The sequence below is a fragment of the Trichechus manatus genome, unplaced genomic scaffold (assembly GCF_000243295.1).
Source record: "Trichechus manatus latirostris isolate Lorelei unplaced genomic scaffold, TriManLat1.0 scaffold00131, whole genome shotgun sequence".
Taxonomy (NCBI): domain Eukaryota; kingdom Metazoa; phylum Chordata; class Mammalia; order Sirenia; family Trichechidae; genus Trichechus; species Trichechus manatus.
The window spans coordinates 5,037,132-5,055,718 of NW_004444067.1; the positions used below are offsets into that span (position 1 = coordinate 5,037,132).

An 18,587-nucleotide genomic window follows, 5' to 3' on the forward strand; every position below is an offset into this window, starting at 1 on the left:
TTTGGAAGTGAGGATGGCAAGACTTTGTCTCACGTACTTTGGACATGTGATTAGGAGGGACCAGTCCCTGCAGAAGGACATCATACTTGGTAAAGTAGAGGGTCAGCAGAAGAGAGGAAGATACTCAGTGAGATGGATTGACACAGTGGCTGCCAAGATGAACTCAAGATGGCGAGGATTGTGTGGCTGGCACAGGACTGGGCAGTGTTTCGTTCTGTTGTTCATGGGGTCACTATGAGTTGGCGTCAACTCGATGGCACCTAACAACGACAACAGGCTGAGCTCAGCCCAGATGTACCAACCAGGAGAAGGAGTTCCTTCACAGAAGTGAAGTTCATATAAAGGTGTTAGGCCTAAGCCTGTTGCCATTGAGTTGATTCTGTCTCATAGCAACCCTGTAGGACAGAGTAGAACTGCCCCATAGGGTTTCCAAGGAGGACCTAGTGGATTTGAACTGCCAACCTTTTAGTTACAAGCCATAGCTCTTAACCACTATGCCACCAGGGTTTCCAGGTGTTAGGAGTAGGAACTGCCAGCTCAGAAGTCCCAGACCTCTGGCTTCTGAGCGGTATCTGTGGGGTATCATTGTTGCTATATTGTCATGCACAGTCCTTTCCATTTACAATATTTAAACTCTTCTTTTGCAGAGATTAACCAAAGTGCTGATAACTTACACGTATTTCTTTTGATATGTGGACTTAGACAAGTGAAAGATCCTCTCTATTTAGTGGATGCATTTTCAGGTATGTTTTTAATCAAGTTTCCTTCCTGCTTTGTGGGATTCTGTGTGGTCCCTGCCTCAGCATTTCTCTCTATAGGACTTTAAGTTGTATTTTCTCATTCTTTGTACAAAGGCAGAACTGTTTCTGCAATGGTGAGAGTCACACGAGTCTCTACTTTGAAAACAACCGTAAAAATAATTTATGGTATTAATAGCTCTGTGCAGTAATTTTTTTCTAAAATTCTGCTTTGTTGTGTCCCTTAGGTTCTGAGGAAATCATGAAAATACCAAACAATTAAAAGACTAAAATAATTTTACCTGAAAATATTTTACATATGCCAATTTGTATGATGTCTTTGGAGTTTTCTTTCATTACTTAAATTAATCAATATACTCTTCAGTATCTTCTCAAATTCACATGGAGTCGTGGCGGCATATTTGCCCTAGTTTTCTAATAAATTAGAAATCTGAACAATGTATATAGCATTTTAGAAAACAATACTTTATTTAAAGGATAAAATGTGAAACATAAATTTTAAATAAATATAATTTTAACTGACTCATGAATGAAAGCAAAATGACATGCAGTATTTATAGTAAATTTAATTGTGTTTTTCAGGTGTGACTTAAAACCATTTTCTTTATTTTTTTTCCTCCCAAGAATGGCATCAAGAAGAGCCCGATGTTTACATGGTAATTGTTGGTCCTGAAGTAAGTTGATAACACCTTTAACATTTATCTCATCTGTTTTCTTCTTTATATGTGTTTTCTGAAATTAGTTTATGTTACTTCTATAGCCAAATGATTTCTTTCTTTTTAAATAAACAAAGTCTGTTTGCCTTTTTAAAAATGAAAACCAGATCAAGGTTAGAGGTCCTGCGTTTTATGAATCTTAACAGTTAATTAATTGACATGAAGTTGTTGTTGTTAGGTGCCATCAAGTCAGTTCTGACTCACAGCAACCCGGCGTACAACAAAACGAAATGTAGCCCAGTCCTGCGCCATCCTCGTGATCGTTGCTGTGCTTGAGCCCATTGTTGTGGCCACTGCGTCATTCCATCTCATTGAGGGTCTTCCTCTTCTTTGCTGACCTCCACTTTACCAAGCATGATGTCCTTCTCCAGGGACTGGTCCCACCTGATAACATGTCCAAAGTGTGTGAGACAAAGTCTCGCCATTGTTGCTTCTAATGAGCCTTCTGGTTTTACTTCATCCAAGACAGATTTATTCATTCTTTTGGCAGTCCTTGGTATATTCAGTGTTCTTTGCTGACACCATGAGTCAAAGGCGTCAGTTCTTCTACTGTCTTCTTTATTCATTGTCCAGCTTTTGCATGCGTGTGAGGCGATTGAAAACGCCATGGCTTGGGTCAGGCGCACCTTAGTCCTTAAAGTGACATCTTTGTTTTGAACACTTTAAAGAGGTCTTTTGCAGCACATTTGCCCAATGCAGTGCATTGTCTGATTTCTTAACTGCTGCTTCCATAGGTATTGATTGTGGATTCAAGTAAAATGAAGTCCTTGACAACTTCAGTCTTTTGTCCGTTGATCATGATGTTGCTTATTGGTCCAGTTGTGGGGATTTTTGTTTTATGTTGAGGTGTAATCCATACTGAAGGCTGTGGTCTTTGATCTTCATCAGTAAGTGCTTCAGCTTTTCTTCACCTTCAGCAAGCAAGGTTGTGTCATCTGCAAAACGCAGGTTGTTCATGAGTCTTCCTCCAGTCCTGATGCCCCGTTCTTCTTTCATATAGTCTGTATAGTCTTCACACCTTGATATGAAGGGTAGCTTGTAAAGTCAGGGGAGTCCCACGGAGCAAAGGTTTAGTCTCAAGAAGCGCACACGGCACACCTCCTATGGGGTCCAAATCATCTTTGGTGTGCCCCTTAAAAGGTTCAGCACATGAAGCAGGGCTGGCTCTTTACCCCGGCACAGTGGAGGAGCTGGCCTGCTCCTGGGAGCCAGTGTGTGAAACGTAACTGTTTTGACACGCGAGATATGCTCTGCCTGGGACATGCTCACACCCAAGGGCACCGCTGTCCAGGCCTGAGGCCAACTGGGGGACTCAGGGTCGCCTGTCATGGCTGAGCCACGTGCAGCCCCACACGGTCCTCAGGACTGCCGTCTGTGGGCCACACGGCGACCTCACGACAGTACATGTCTACCCTCTCAACGGGAGTTGGACAACAAGGTGCACTCAGCATTTGCCCCGTGAAGGCTGCAGACTGGGGTCTGTGCTCCAGGGCTGTGTGGTCTGCAGTGGGAACAGGAAGGGACGGTGACTTTGTGAGTGTGGAGCGCATCTACGGCTCTGTGTCCCCCAGTGTACACAACGGGAAGGTCCCATAAGAGCCACAGCTTCTCCGAGTCTCAGCTGTTCTCCAGTCCTTCTTCACGTGGGCTTCCCAGCCCCCTAGGGACCCACAAAGGAAGCAGTGGGGGTCACACGCTTTTCTCAGCATTCACAAGAACTTTGTTCACTTTGGGAAAGGCCGCATGCACAAATAAGATGAGGGGCCAGGGTCTGTGGGGCCACATCGGCTACTGCACGCATTCTTCATGGTCTTTCTCTCGTGCACATATGCAGGCACACGCGCAGACATGCAGGCACACACGTACACACACACACACACACACGAGTACGTGCATGCACGCATAAGCACGCCGTCACATACACACAGGTGCACACATGCACACACTTTGCCAGACTTTTGGTGGTAACAAATGATTGCTTTGGCACCCATTAACATTAAGTCCTGTGGTGATAAAATAATTATCAGTTCTCGGCCTTTTGGCTAAGCTCAGGCATAAAGTTGTTGATGTTATTGTTTTAAAATTCTCTTTCCGTCCTTCTGTGTGAAGGAGTGATTGAAGGAGACAGTTTTAATTTGACGCTGGACCTCCTGCTCATCTCACTGGTCAACCAAGACAGGCGGCGGGCTCAGGGCCGTGGGCTGCCATGCAGTCTCTTGCATTCTATTTATAGTGTGTGATACTGGCTTAATGAAAATTCTCTTTAAAAATACATTGAATTGAAGAGAAATATTAAGTAAGCAATAGTACAGATGGTACGTAGCCATGACAAATTGTGAAAGCGATGCAAACAGCTGAAGTTTGGGAAACAGTTTTACAGAGTATTAGTGTGCATGGGGGAAGGGATACCGAAAGAACATTTGGTGGGGAAAACATTAGGAACCAGAACCGCTGAGCTGAAGACAATCCGATTTCTCTGCCTGACTTTTTTTGTATCGTGTTTCCTTTAAGAACACCTGTGGACGGGTGGCAAACTGGGAAGCACATATGTAGCAAGGAATATGTGAAAGAAATCCTTTTCTAGAGGGAAAAAAAGGACTTAGGAAGTGTTTGCTGTGGTAGCAGAGAGGTATGGCAGAGAGAAGTTACGGGAATTAATTGTAGCTTCCTGGACTCCTTGATAATCCTATAGGGGAGGGCACGGACCTGTTTTTTTCATACTGCTTCTTCCCCACAGTCTTCTAGGAGACACCTGTCTATCTTCCTTCCTTCTTTCGCCTCCCTCCCGCCTCCCTGAGGAATACACTTTTCTGCCATTTGGTTTTGAAGCATGTCACCTTCTTGCTAAATTTTGTCTGTCTACTTTTAGAAGAATAATTAATGTAGAAAGTATTTCTCTTTCCTGCCATTTTGAAAACATGAGCATCAGGCCCAGGTTTGGAGGACAGGCAGGAAGGTGGAGGCCGCGGTGAGCTGTGAAGTCATCCAAGAGGGAGGCACCACGCTGCTGGGGAGGATTCCAGAGAGGCAGGGCCCACGAGCCACTCCCAAGGGAACCAGAGGGCTTCTTGCTTTTTGTTTTTTGGGGTGTGCGTGAGACGTCTTTGTTTTTTAAGTGCTGGAAACTAATGAGATGCACACACATGGATACGTGCACCAGTGCACACACAAACATGCACGAACACGTACACACGCATGCACGCACACACAGGTACATGTGTGCACACGAGCAGAAATGCACACGAGCACACTCACAAGGCACACATGTATAGACATGCGTGCACACCCACACGAACACGTGCTGTTGACCTTGTAGGTCCCACACAATACAGCTCTTTTTGTTTCTAACTTCTGGAAGAAGGTAGTCTGCTAAGTGGTTTTGAGCAAGGACTGTCATGACTTGCCTGGTGTGGACGATGACCAGGATCTGACATCACGACTGAGGAGGACAGTGGTTTGGAGCAGGGCTGAGGCCATGCAGGTGTTCAATGACGACGGAGAGGCATGACTTGGGGACACTTTGGGTCTCCCAGTTCTTGTGGCCCCTCCACCCGACGTCCAAGCCATTCTACACCCACAATCTGCCTGACAACAGGATGCTGGCTGGGCAAGTACAGGCTGAAGACAGGTCCCCTAGGGCCCTCACCCCCTGTCCGCCACCCCCGAGGCCCCCTAGGATGGTTTTGGAGCTGTGCCTACACCACGACCAGCTAGTGTGCTTGGGTAAAGCAAAGGACATGATGAGACTCTCAGGAGAAGGGGAGTCCTTAGGAAAAGGGCCTCTGCAGTGGACGGATCTGAGTGCCCCGAGTCCTTCGGTTCACTGCCAGACATCATGAATAATTCCAGAGCTCTCCTTCTACCAGGCACTTCACCTGTAATTAGAACCCCTCTAGGACACGGGGACACACCTTTCAGTTACAGCAAAACCTGCAGTCAGCGCAGGCCCGAAGCCATACTCACGTGTAGCCACACTCACATATCACCGTGTTCACATGTAGCCTGGGACTCCCCGTGAAGTGCCCACTCCTGCCGTGCTGACAGTGAGCTGACCCTCCCAGACCCATCACCCCAGAGTGACATGGACCTCCACACAGAGGCAAAGCTCTGGGCCTGACCCCAGTTCACATCCCTGCTCTCCAGGGAGACACAGAAGCAGCTGCCCAAGCCTTGTCTCTACCAGCAGAATGATGGGGGTGCGTTTCCACAGCAGCATGGGGTCCAGTCAGTCCCACACTCCTCAAACTGCTGCTTGCTGCTTGGCCCCCAGGCCCCACCAAGGGCTTAAAGCTGATTTATCAGACCCTCCGATAGTTGAGATGAGCTAATGTCTTCAAGTTTTGTTCGTGTTTTAATCACAATCGGGCATGCTGGTGAGCGGCTACCAGCTGGCCCTCTGAGGGGGAAGGGCCCTGTCTGCCTGTGTCCGTGGCACAAATGCGCCTTCCCTGGCCACTGTCCGCTGCCGACCCGGTGTCCCTGAGCACAGAGGAGATGCAGCACGCACAGTCGGCTCCCACGAGCAGGTGGAGCCCACTCAGCACATGTTCCGTGACCCAGAACACGCCCAGGCAAGGGGGCAGACCTTACTAACCACCCGTTCGCGGCCTGTGCTGCATGGACTTAGGTATTTGTAAAAGCTGTTCTGTGCCACAGCATTTAAAAATAACTTGTTTTTATACCCAAACTGATGTCATGCCGTGCTGCACAGTCTGCAGTTTGACAGGCACTGCGTGGAGGTGTGTGTGTGTCAGAGCCCACCAGGTGGTCCCCCTCGTTCAGGGCGTGTGCCGCTGCTTCCCCGCTGGGTCCCCTCCCCGAATGGTGGCCTGACTGAGACGTGACTTTCTCCGACGTGCTTCTCTTTATGACTCCGCTCAAACCAGCTCCTCCATCACAGCCACAGAATGTCCGACGTCTGTTCACTTTCAGAGTCAGTGTCTCCTCTGAACACGGAACCAGGAGACCGAAATGATCTTAGGCTGGAGTTTCCGTATCGCAGCAATACGGGGTAACGTGCTGGTGATTTGGACGTGGATTTGAGAAGCGGGTGAGAGGCCAGACCTTGGGACACACTGAAGTTCGTATTTTAACGAATATCTCAGAGAATGGATTAAACACCCCCTGTAACAGCATTATTTCTGACACCTGATGTGAGTTCTCCTTCACCAGAAATGAGTAATTGTAGCACACCCCTCTTCAGCCCATTTCCTTCCTCGTCAGCCGCAAAGCTCAGCAAGCGAATAAACTCTCAGGTATAAATTAGGTACTGCTGAGGGCCGTGGCTTCCCCAGGTCACGCCCCGTGCCTCTGAGCACAGACCTGCACTGACCTGGCGAGTTGCCGTGTCTCAGGAAAGAGCTCCACGTGTTACGGGCCTGCAGGAGCGACTCTCCCTCGTCCACTTCTCTCCACGGAGCCCTGCCGCATGCAAAGACTCCAGTGAAGACACCACATCAGTCAGGGCTCCACGGCCGCAAGAAACAAAAACGCCTTTGGCCAACTTCAGCAGAAAGGCGTTTGTTGGGAGGATCCAAGAGCTCACTGGGAATGGTGAGGAAGGCTGAAGATCAGGCTTGGATCTAGGCAAGAAGGAGAACTCCATAGGCCAACGAGGCCTAACCAGGAGGCATCATCTGAGCCACCACGCGGGGAAAAAGAGCCCTACCCACTTTTTAGTCTCGGCTTCGTTCTGGCCAGCGTTCGGCCACCTAGCCTGGGCCACATTGCCCTTCTGTGAGGGAGCAGACCTTGACCCAGCTTCACCAGCCTGTACCCAGCTAAGAAGTCCTTTCCCCAGAGGAGGCTGAGCCTGGCAGAGAGGTGAAGTGGATGCTGAGGGGCCAGAGTAAATGCTCTAGGTGGGCACAATGCCTTTGTGTTTTCACTGAAGATCAGAAGAAAAGAACAGACGCTTAGAGGTCAGTCGATGGGCATAACACGGCCATGTCCTTACTGGTTATGACTGGACCCTGGCATTTACTCAGTGCTGTTCCTTCAGGGATGTGGAGAGAACAGAGCCGTGCAAACTGCGCTCAGCCACAAAGACAGCAGCAGCACTACCTTTACCGCCGTGAATAAGATCATCACAATTCGCAGGAAGCTTGTCGTGCTTCACCGCGGTCCCGTCGGTTCTCGACTCGTGGAGACCCCACCCACAACGGAGTGAAACACTGCTGTCATCCTCATGAAGGGTTGTAGATCATACCATTGTGATCAGTAGGGTTTTTAGTGACCAATTTTCAGAAGTAGATCACCGGGACTTTCTTCCTAGTCTGTCTCAGTCTGGAAGCTCCACTGAAACCTGTTCAGCATCATAGGAACATGAAAGCCTCCACTGACAGACGGGTGGTGTGGCTGTGCTTGAGGTACATTGGCCAGGAGTCAAACCCAAGGTCTCCTGTGTGGAGGGCGAGAATTCTGCCACTGATCATTTACTGTATATATATATGTATACGTGTATACACATATATAAATATGTACGTGCATGTATATATACACACATATATATACACACACACACACATTTACTTTATTGTTATTGTTAGGAGCCATCAAATTGGTTCCGACTCATAGCAACCCCATGTACAACAGAACGAAACACTGCCCAGTTCTGCACCATCCTCACTATCGTTATGCTTGAGCCCATTGTTGCAGCCACTGTGTCCACCCATCTCGTTGAGGGTCTTCCTCTTTTTTTTGCTGACCCTCTACCTTACAAGCATGATGTCCTTCTCCACAGACTGGTCCCTCCTGATGACATGTCCAAAGTATGTGAGATGAAGTCTCTCCATCCTCACTTCTAAGGAATATTCTGGTTGTACTTCTTTAAGACAGATTTGTTCGTTCTGGCAGTCCGTGGTATATTCAATACTCTTCACCAACACTGTAATTCAAAGGCGTCAACTCTTCTTCAGTCTTCCTTAGTCATCCTCCAGTTTTCACATGCATATGAGGCAATTGAAAATATCATGGCTTAGGTCAGGCGCAACCTTCATCCTCAGAATGACATCTTTGCTTTTCAACACTTTAAAGAGGTCTTTTGTAGCAATTTACTATCTATGTACACATTTATTTACTGTACATTTTACTACACGTGTATTTTTTGTTATATAAAGATATAAAGATACATATATTATTTATATATGTTTGCTTTAAATATATATAAACTTAAAGATAAATGTATTTATCTTTAATTCTTTGTTCATTCATTTAAGAAGTACTTACCGAGTGCCTCTGTTCTAGGCACGTGGCTGTATAACAGAGACTAGGACAGGCATGGCTGCCCTTGTGGTGCCCAAACTTAGTACGGAGGCAGCCAGGACAGGTGACTGCAGACTGGAAGGGAGCCACTAAAGAGAAATGGGGTGGGTGGGTGCGCGTAGCATTCACGTCGGCAGCCTGCCGTTTCCACGGCTCCTCACAGATCGCCTTCATCACGGTTTTCTCTTGAATATCATTACTCTGATTTTTAATTGGACCTTGATGGCACAGTGGTTAAGAACTCAGGCTGCTAAGCAAAAGATTGGCAGTTCGAATCCACCGGCTGCTTCTGGAAACCCTATGGGCAGTTCTACTCCCCTCTATAGGGTCGCTGTGAGTTGGAATTGACTCGACGGCAATGGGTTTAATTTTTAATTGGCGTTTATCTACTCGATCAATCATTTACAAAACAGTAGAGTGAATGTTCTCAGATTGCTTAAAAAACAGTTGATGCCGTATATATGTTTTATTTGGGGGGGAGGGTACATATTTGTATTTGTTTTGGTGGTAATTCATAGCAAGAACACTTTAAAAATTTGGCCCCTCCCATACGAAATGCACGTGATCATTCATTGCTTCTGAGTGCTGGCAAGTCACCCAGCGCCTCCAGACCCAAATGGCATCACGGGCACCCCAAGAAGCAGCTCTGCATGGCCGCACGGTCTAGGGGTTACATATCCAGTGGCTATGTGCGTGGACCTGGGGGGCACTTTGCCTCACCTTCGTGTGCCTCCATTTGCATCTCTGTAAAATGGGCACAGCTAAGGTAATATTGCCCGCCTCCTAGTTGGTCGTGCAAATTAAATGAGCAGATAGCAGTACCGTGCTCAGAACAGTGCCGGGCCAGGGGCAGCATCCTGGTGTGATTGCTGACCCACGGTCTGTCCACACTGACGTCTGCTTTCCTCTCAGATGTGCTGGGATTCTGTGTTAGCTGCAGGATGGTTTGAGTTTACCTGTGGTTTTTTGTTGCAGCTTCTTTGATCTCTTTGTTCAGCCACTCCAGTGGAGCCCATGGTTTGTGGGAGAGGGGAGAGGGGGACCTGGTGTGGGTGCCTCCTCTGGCACTCTGGGATAAGGAGTGTGCTGTGAACACTGGGTTGAGCACAGCGGCTTACTGACTTCCACCATCACTTCTTATATCAGAGATTATTTTCCTTAAGCCCAGGAGTTGAAACAATATATTTTGTTAGACGATAAATAAGCTTAGAAGGAGGAAATGAGAATTTTCTCTGCTGCTTGCAATGCTTTTGCCTTTTAGATTTTCATAACGTGCTTTCATTGAAAAAAAAAAATCTATCCATCCTTTTTTTCTTTATCTTGTGTTTTGTTCCACTTGGCTGCACTAAGAGATTTGAAGATGAACCAGGGCGGAAGGTAAATCCAGAAAGGTTTAATGCAGTTTGTACTTTCAACCTGACAGATGCTATTATACCTTCAGTTAAATTTTAGTGAAAGTAGATGGTATTCCAGTAGTCTTCAAAAACGTAGTATTTTTCCTTGACTAATTTCTTTTTTCCTAAATAGTTGATTATGAGAGCAGAAGCATGGTAATGAAATTAAAAACAAAGAGAAAGTTTCAACCAGAAGTTATTTTCATAAGTAAAATATTTATTTTACTTACGATAAAAAATACGTAAAACCCAATCAAACCAAACCAAACCCGTTGCTGTCGAGTCAATTCCTACTCATAGAGACCCTATAGGATGGAGCAGAACTGCGCCATAGGGTTTCCAAGGAGCAGCTGGTGGATTCGAACTGCTGACGTTTTTGATTAGCAGCTGAGATCTTAACCATTGTGCCAGCAGGGCTCCTATAGAGGCCAGAGAAGACTTTTTTTGGACGGTTGACTTGTCCATCATAAGATGTTAGGGTTATGATGTAATTAAATTGTTGAGGGTAATTTGAACCAAAAAAAAGAAACATAAAAAACCAGAAATGGGAAAGGATGAGGCAGGGTCACTTGGGCATGATTCGTTTAGCAGATACTGTCAGGGGTCATGGCTTTGGGAGGGAAAACGACCCACATGAGGAGCGGAGATGGACGGGCGCAAGGAAGCTCAGCCCGTTGTCGCTGTTAGTTGCCGGGGTGTCAGCTCTGACTCATGGCCGTCCCGTGGGCAACAGCACGAAACGTTGCCCGGCCCTGTGCCGTATTCGTGGTCTGCGCTGTGCTCGAGTCCATTGTTCTGGTCACTGCACGTTTTTAGTGCCTTCCAGCCTAAGGGGGCTCGTCTTCCAGCACCACATCGGACAGTGTTCTGTTGGCGTCCATAGGGCTTTCTTTGGCCAATTATTAGAAGTAGATTGCCAGGTCTTTCTTCCTAGTCTTTCTTAGTCTGGAAGCTCTGCTGAAACCTGTCCACCATGGGGGACCTGCTGCTATTTGAAATACTGGTGGCATCGCTTCTAACATCACAGCAACACGCAAGCTCCCCAGTGTGACAAACTGACAGACAGGTGGTGATCTCTTTGGTAGGAGGTGTTAAAACACTTTGGAAAAGGAGGTGTTTCCGGGTCAAGATGATCAGAGGAGGTGTCTCGGGTGGCATTTGCCTGCACCTTGGTGGGTGGGTGGGTTTTGGGGGCAAAGGGTGACGCTCCTGGTGGAGACAATGGTGTAAAATTAGGGGAGAGGTAGGCAGTAGAAGGGCGCAGGGGGTGCGGTGGGCAGGCACATAAGTAAGTAGGCAGGGATTCCCTAGTCTACACGAGCTTTCTCTGTGCTATCTGACAGAATCCTTGGAGTGGACGCCAGAGGGGCAGTAGTAGGTGGTTTTCAGAACTCAGTCTGAATCGATGCTGGCCCAGCAGCCTCCCAGCTGTGTGGGCCTCTGAGCTTCAGCCGTGTCCTCGCATGTAAAACGGGGACAGGGAACTGGATTGTTGTGAGAAGTAACATGGTGCCTGTAAAGGACTTAGCTTGGGTTTGGCCTCGAGTGAGGGGTCAGTGCCAATAAATACCATCTATTACACACAGCGGGGCCCTGGTGGCGCAGTGGGTAAGAGCTCAGGCTGCTAACCAAAAGGTCAGCAGTTCAAATCCACCAGCTACTCCTTGGAAACCTTATGGAGTAGTTCTGCTGTGTCCTGTAGGGTCAGTATGAGTCAGAATGGACTTGTGGCAATGGGTTTGGGCTTTGTTTTTTTGGTATTACAAACAGCAGCAATAAGCAATAAATTGTGGATGGCTATGAGTTTTCCTCTTTAAAGCTACTGCTGGGAATAATTTTCACATTCCCTTGCGCATCCCCATTTGCTGCATTAGCCTTCAAGGGGACGTTTTGATCTCAGGGGTATAAGTAAAGGGCACATCCCCGGCCCTGTGTGGGGCATATCCATCACATGGGTAGTCTGAGAGATTCCTGAACCTTTCAGCACACACACGGAGCATTTCCTTGCCACAGGAGCTGAAGTGAAGTTTCCGGAAAGCACAGCATTATCTCAGTTAGCATTTTATAAACCGCTGGGGTATGGTCATGTTCCTTAAACCAGCTCAGTGTGCAGTTCACGTGCCTACTGGTAGAGTGTAAATGAGAATAGAAATTGCATCTGGTGTGCCTCCCTGCTCAAGGGGAGCAACCGCGAGAATGGACTGTAGACGCTGTACTAGAAAAATGTGCTTGCACCCTCATCTGCACATCTTGAAAAAAAATGTTTGGAATTTTGTGTCACACTTATATAAAAACTGGTTGCCGTCGAGTTCATTCTGACTCATAGTGACCCTATAGGACAGAGCAGAACTGCACCATAGCATTTTCAGTGAGCGGCCGGTGGATTTGAACTGCCATCCTTTTGGTTAGCAGCTGTAGATCTTAACCACCGTGCCACTAGGACTCCACGTTTATATAGATTTAAGGGTTTTTTTTCCAGTTATTTTAAAATTGTATTCACTGTTAAGAGCAGCAATGGAGGAATATTGAGGGGCAGAGCCCCTGGTGTCTTGGTGGTTTTGTTGAGTCTGCAGTTGAACTGACCGGATGTGATAACTTAGGCTGCACCTTCATCTTGAGTGGGCTGTAGGGACCTGTGATAGGTGACAGGGTAGGTGACATGGTGCCTCAGCAGGGAGCCTTGTTCTTCATTGATGCTGAGTCAGCACCCACTCATCGAGACCTTATGTACAACAGATTGAAACACTGCTCGGTCCTGCGCCATCTTCATGATCGTTGGTATATTTGACTCCCTTGTTGCAGCCACTGTGTCAGTCCATCTCACGGAGGTTTCCCTCGTTTTCGCTGACCCTCTATTTTACCAAACATGTTGTCCTTTTCTAGCAATTAGTCTTTCCTGATGACATGTCCAAAGTAAGCAAGCCGAAGTCTCACCATCTTCTCTTCTAAGGAACATTCTGGTTGTATTTAAGACTTGTTTGTTTTTCTACAGTCCATGACGTACCCAATGTTCTCCACCAACACCACAGTTTAAATGCATCAGTTCTTCTGTCTTCGTTGTTTATTGTCCAGCTTTCATATATCATCCGAGGTTGGGTCAGATACACCTTGTCATCAAAATGGCGTCTCTAAACTCACCTGAGAAGGGTCACTCTGCATGCACAGGAGTGTAGTGGCTGCCTCTGCATTGCTGTGCTTACCTTCAGGCATTCCCGCACCCTTCTCTGCACCTCCCAGTTCTGGAACATTCCAGAGCATGGCAGTGCCACTGGGGGAGTAGGCCTTTGAGATTAGCCTTGTATATAATTGTGTCTTTGTGGTGCAAACTTTAGCGCTCATTCTTATTCTTTCCAGAAGTCCTCTGATGTCCAACTTTTTTCTCCTACCACTCACACGGCACTGGCTTTGTCCTGGACACCGCTGTAGGCACTGGCTGCATTTTAACCTTCCAGCAGTCCTACGGTGCTGTTGTTACTCCCATTCTACAGGTGAGGAAGCTGAGGCGCAGAGGATAGTACACGAGGTCATGGGGGGCAGCGTGGAGTGTGACCAGGAGTCAGCCTGGCCTCTGCCCGTCTCACCAAAGAGCTTGTTTAAAAACATTTGATCTGTCTTCGAGGACTAAAAAATTACTGGAATAGCAGATCCATTTGATAACATTTCTGTTAATTTTTGCATAAATTCAACACGTGTCAGTCACTAGGGATGCATCATGACAGAGCGCAGACCCCTCCCTTAAGAAAACGTCCCTCCAGATATGGAAGCAGAGTGGAACCCGACTCGGGTATCAGGTCGTGACTAAGACAGCAGTTGCGCTGGGTGGCACAAACGTTAAGTGCTTGACCACTAGCCAGAAGGGTGGCAGTTTGAACCCACTCAGAGGTGCCTCGGAAGAAGGGCCTGGCGATCAGCTTCCAAAAGGTCACAGAGTAGAAAACCCTGTGGAACACAGTTCTGCTTTGCCGACGTGGGGTCGCCATGAGTCACAATCAGCTGGACGGCAACTAGTGCCAACGCGGACCCACGTTCCATAGTACCCCCCCTTTTAAAATGTACCATTCACTGGGTCTTGGCACGTTTGCAGGGTTGTGTGAGCATCACCATTATCTAATCCGGGAACATTTTTATCGTGCCCAAAAGAAATCACACGCCCTTTCAGCCATCACCCCGTGTCCCCCCTGCCCCCACACCTGGGCAGCCGCTTGTCTTCGTTGGTCTCTTCCGGGTTTGCCTCTTCGGACGTTTCACGTGAGCAGACGGCGTCTCCTCCCTTCACTCAGCGTTGTGTTCACACAGCTCATTGCTCCGTCATCTGCTCATGGACGTGCACTTGGCGTTCAAACTCTGCTTTCAGAGCTCCTTGTTAAAAACAAAAACGTAGTTCCCACAGTTGTTTTCTCTTGGATTCCCTAGGAGCTGTAGCTCACTCTGCCTGAAAGGGTTAATGACACAGTCCACCCTCTGTCCCGAACTGAGGAGAGCCGGTCCCCGTGGTGCTGTGTTGCTGGCAGGGTGTGCCCGGCTCTGTCCAGACCCGCAGTGGCTGCGGGGCTCACCCTGCACCTGCCCGTAACGAGGCTTCTGCTTGAGAGGTCAAACAGCAGGGCGTATACTTTTCTTTTAAACCTTATTTTTCTTCTTTCTCTTTCCCTTATTATTAATTATTATTATAACAGCTGGGCTCTGAGAGCATTCCTTCTGGTTTGACCTGGCATTTTCCCTCCTGGATTGTGGAGTCAGGGTCTGTTGCATTACCTGTGGTTCTCTGGAGACTTAGACTGTTTAAGTGTTTACCTCTGTCTCCTTCCAGGTCGATCCAGTGTTTACCAGGGAGGTAAAAGCCAAAGTGAAAAGGTAAGAGGAGAAACGGCCAGGCGATTTGTAGAAGTGGGAACCTGCATGGCCCCTCAGTTGCGCTTGTTCACATTTACACAGGACTTCCTGGGTCCCAGGCACCGCTCTCAGCTCTTTACAGATGTCCCCCCTCTCACCCAGTGCTCCTGTGAGGCAGGTACGATTATTTCCCCCATTTTGCCAGCAAGGGAACGGCGGATATACTTGCTACCAAGTGGCAGAGCCCACGCTCGTGGGAAGAGATGCCCAGCGCACTAGTTATCAGGGAACAGGCAGTTAACACCGTCCTGAAGTTCCCGCTGGAAGACTTCACGTGTTTGCGAGAATGGAGGGTCCCTCTGCCCTCTTCCCCCACTGATGACAGGGAAAATGGTGACAGCCTCTTTGGAGAACAGCGTGTCAGAGTACTGTATAAATTGCATGTGTCCCCTGGTTATAGAGACCCTGGGGCACTGTGGTTCCGTGGTAGAATCCTTGCCTTCCACGCGGGAGACCCCGGTTCTGTCCCCGGCCAGCGCATCTCGTCTGTCCGTCAGTGGAGGCTTGTGTGTTGCTGTGATATCTCCTTTGTCACGCGTTTTGAACGTGAAAAAAGAAACGTTAAGAGGCTTCTTGCTTCCCTCATCCAAACCAAAAAACCCATTGCCTTCAAGTTGATTCCGACTCGTAACGACCCTGTAGGACAGAGTAGAACCGCCCCATGGGGTTTCCAAGGCTGTAATCTTTACAGAAGCTGACGGCCACATCTCTCTGCCTTGGAGAGGCTGGTGGGTTTGAACCGCCGACCTTCAGCTTCACAGCTGAACGCTTAACCACTGCACCATACATCTTTCCTCAGTGATGTGAAATCTAACAGGTTCTCGCCCCAGTGCGGTTTCCTCTGCTGAGCTGTTCATCAGTGGTGCGTTTTGATCCGCATCTTTCTCCGAGCTTCCTGCCCCTGCGGTTCTCGGAACGCACTCACTGTCCGTTTTGTCTCCAGGAGCGCCGGGGTCCGACTGCTGGGAGAGATGCCTCGAGAAGACCTCCATGCGGCTGTGAAGAACTGCTTCGCGGTGGTGAACAGCTCTGTCTCTGAAGGCATGTCCGCCGCCATCCTGGAGGTAGTCAAATAGTGGGAGCACCGACAGAGGGGATGTGAGAGGGTCCCTCAGCTGTTTTCCCCCTCAGCCACGTTCTGCGCGTCCCAAAGCTTGAAAAGCTAAACAGTGCTTCTTAGAGTTTAAAAGTAGTTTGTACGTTCTATCTGGGACTTAAAAAAAATCATTTCTTATTGCTGTTCCTTCTTGCCAGCTACAACATGAAATAAAGCGAGGATGGCCTCGCCTCTCTGCCCTGCAGCTAATCTGTGAAGGCAGCTGAGGGTGTGAAAGGCTGGGACAGGAAGTGGGATGAAGGGGGGGTTTTGTACAAAGCCCCCTTTACTCCTGATGCCTTCTCCCTCTCTTTCTATGATCCGAGAATTTGGGTGAGAAGAAAGGCTTGAGTTCCGTATGTGGCAGGGAATGAGGGAGCTGTCAGAGATGCAGGCAGGGTGGGGTGGTGAGTGTAAACTCGGCTCTGTAAAATCACCTCCCGTGCAGCGGTCCTGGAGTCTGTTCCGACTTACGGCAACCTCGTGTGTGTCAGAGTGCAGCTGTGCTCCATAGGGTTGGGAATGGCTGATTTTTCAGAAGGAGATCACCAGGCCTTTCTTCTGAGGCAAATCTGGGAGGACTCCAACCTCCAGCCTGTCGGTGTGCAGCCAAGTGCATTAACCATTTGCACCACCGGGAACTCCATTTAGTAACTAACACAGATAAAATCCGGTGTAGAAAGGGAGACGTTTTGCCGTTGGAGCCCCGGGTGGGGTTCCTTGGCACAGGTTTTCTGTCTGACTGCAAGGACGTCCTGTGTTGGTGTCTGCTTCGGCCGATGCTATTGCTTTATCACAGGTGTCTGGAACTCCATGGAGTGCTTTGGACGCCAGTGAATGTGCTGGATTTGCTGGTAAAAGGTACAACTTGTAAACCCTAACATTCAGAGGACGCTGTAAATAACTGAAGCCGGAAGAAAAGTGACCCCTCCCCAATGGAAGAAACGATGCTTAATATTTTCTTTTAACTGGTATCATTTCACAAAGCAAAGAAGTCAAGGGGGGTGGAGTAGATGCTGCACCCCCAGGCCCGCGATTCCAGCGTGTGCGTACTCCCCGGGCAGGCGGCGTGGACGTGTGCCATGCGTCTTCATTCAGGTCCCGCTAGCTCAGTGTGTGTTTAATGCTGAGCATCCCACTGCTTTCCACGGTAGTCCTTGGGCCAGCACGTTTGACCCTTCCTGTTAGCTTTAAAAATGTGTCTTCTGTAGTTCCAGTATTTGCGCCACTGTTGCTGAATTGCCCCTTTGTATGTAAATGTGTATATTTCTCATCTTCCTGAGAAATATAAAGTAGGATTCAGGGAGTGATTCTGTAACTAGCACACGCAGCGCTTCACTGCGGATGAATTGCTGTCAAACCTCATTTCCTTCAAAGGAAAGGCAGCTGCGAGTAATCGTGAGGGTGTAAATGTTGACATGTCTTCCTTCGTAGCTTCCAGAATGACTTCTGGGCGAGAGTTTGAATGAAACTGATTTGAGAGAGCCAAGTAAGGGTGCGCATCAGGAGACCAGCTTCAGATCACCTAAGGGGTTAACCACAGAACAGCTGCGGAGCACTGTGCGAGGGGGTGATCTCGTCACCTTTCAGAATTAGTGATGTTTTCCCATGGAAGCACAGCAAAATCCCACTTGCTAAGACACATTTCTTAACATAAACTCCAAAACCCAAACTCCACCCAGAAGTGTGGGCAGGAGGGTGGACGTTCCCACAAATAATCCAGCAGAATTTCGAGTTTGGGTTTACTGTGGAGTTGAACCCCGTATAGAATTAAATTAACAGCACAAACAAGTATTTTCTGATCCCAGTCCTCATAGTTAGGCCCCCCTTCCAAACATACACACACACATACACACACACCCCTCACATATACACCCCCCTCACACCACAAACCCCAAACACACCCACACCCCACACACCCGACACCCTCCGGGTCAAAGTTTCCACTGATGGGGGAGCGGTAGGGAGGCCATATTCTAAAACCGAGAGTAGTTAAAAAAAATAAAATAAAAAATAATTCTTGTCCTCTTAGCTCCCAGGCCCTAGAGATTTAAGTCATTTGGGTTTTCCAAGGGGGCAGCAGTGGGCTAGGGGTAGAATCCTCGCCTTCCCAGGTTCTGTTCCAGCCAATGTACCTCACATGCAGCCACCACCTGTCTGTCATTGGAGGCGTGTGTGTTGCTGTGATGCTGAGCCGGTTTCAGCGGAGCTTCCTGATTAAGATGGAGTAGGAAGAAAGGCCTGGTGATCTGCTTCCTAAAATCTGCCCATGAAAACCCTGTGGATCACAGCGGTCTGACCTATAACCAATCATGGGGATGGTGTAGACTGGGCAGTGTTTCTTTTTTTTTTTTAATATTTTATTGTACTTCAGTTGAAGGCTTACAGAACAGATAGTTTCTCATGTAACAGTAACACACATGCTGTTTTATGACATTGGTTAACAACCCCACAACATTTTAACCCT

The 18,587-nt window shown here is 48.1% G+C and overlaps 1 protein-coding gene across 1 annotated transcript in view; it reads left to right on the top strand.

Annotated features, from left to right (window-relative positions):
• The window catches only part of GLT1D1 (glycosyltransferase 1 domain containing 1), an 83,610-nt gene that overhangs the window by 47,012 nt on the left and 18,011 nt on the right, over positions 1 to 18,587 (top strand). The window contains exons 5-6 of the mRNA XM_023739275.1: positions 14,942 to 14,985; positions 15,968 to 16,088. Coding sequence (XP_023595043.1) covers positions 14,942 to 14,985; positions 15,968 to 16,088 — 165 coding nt within the window. The remainder of the gene's footprint in view (positions 1 to 14,941; positions 14,986 to 15,967; positions 16,089 to 18,587) is intronic.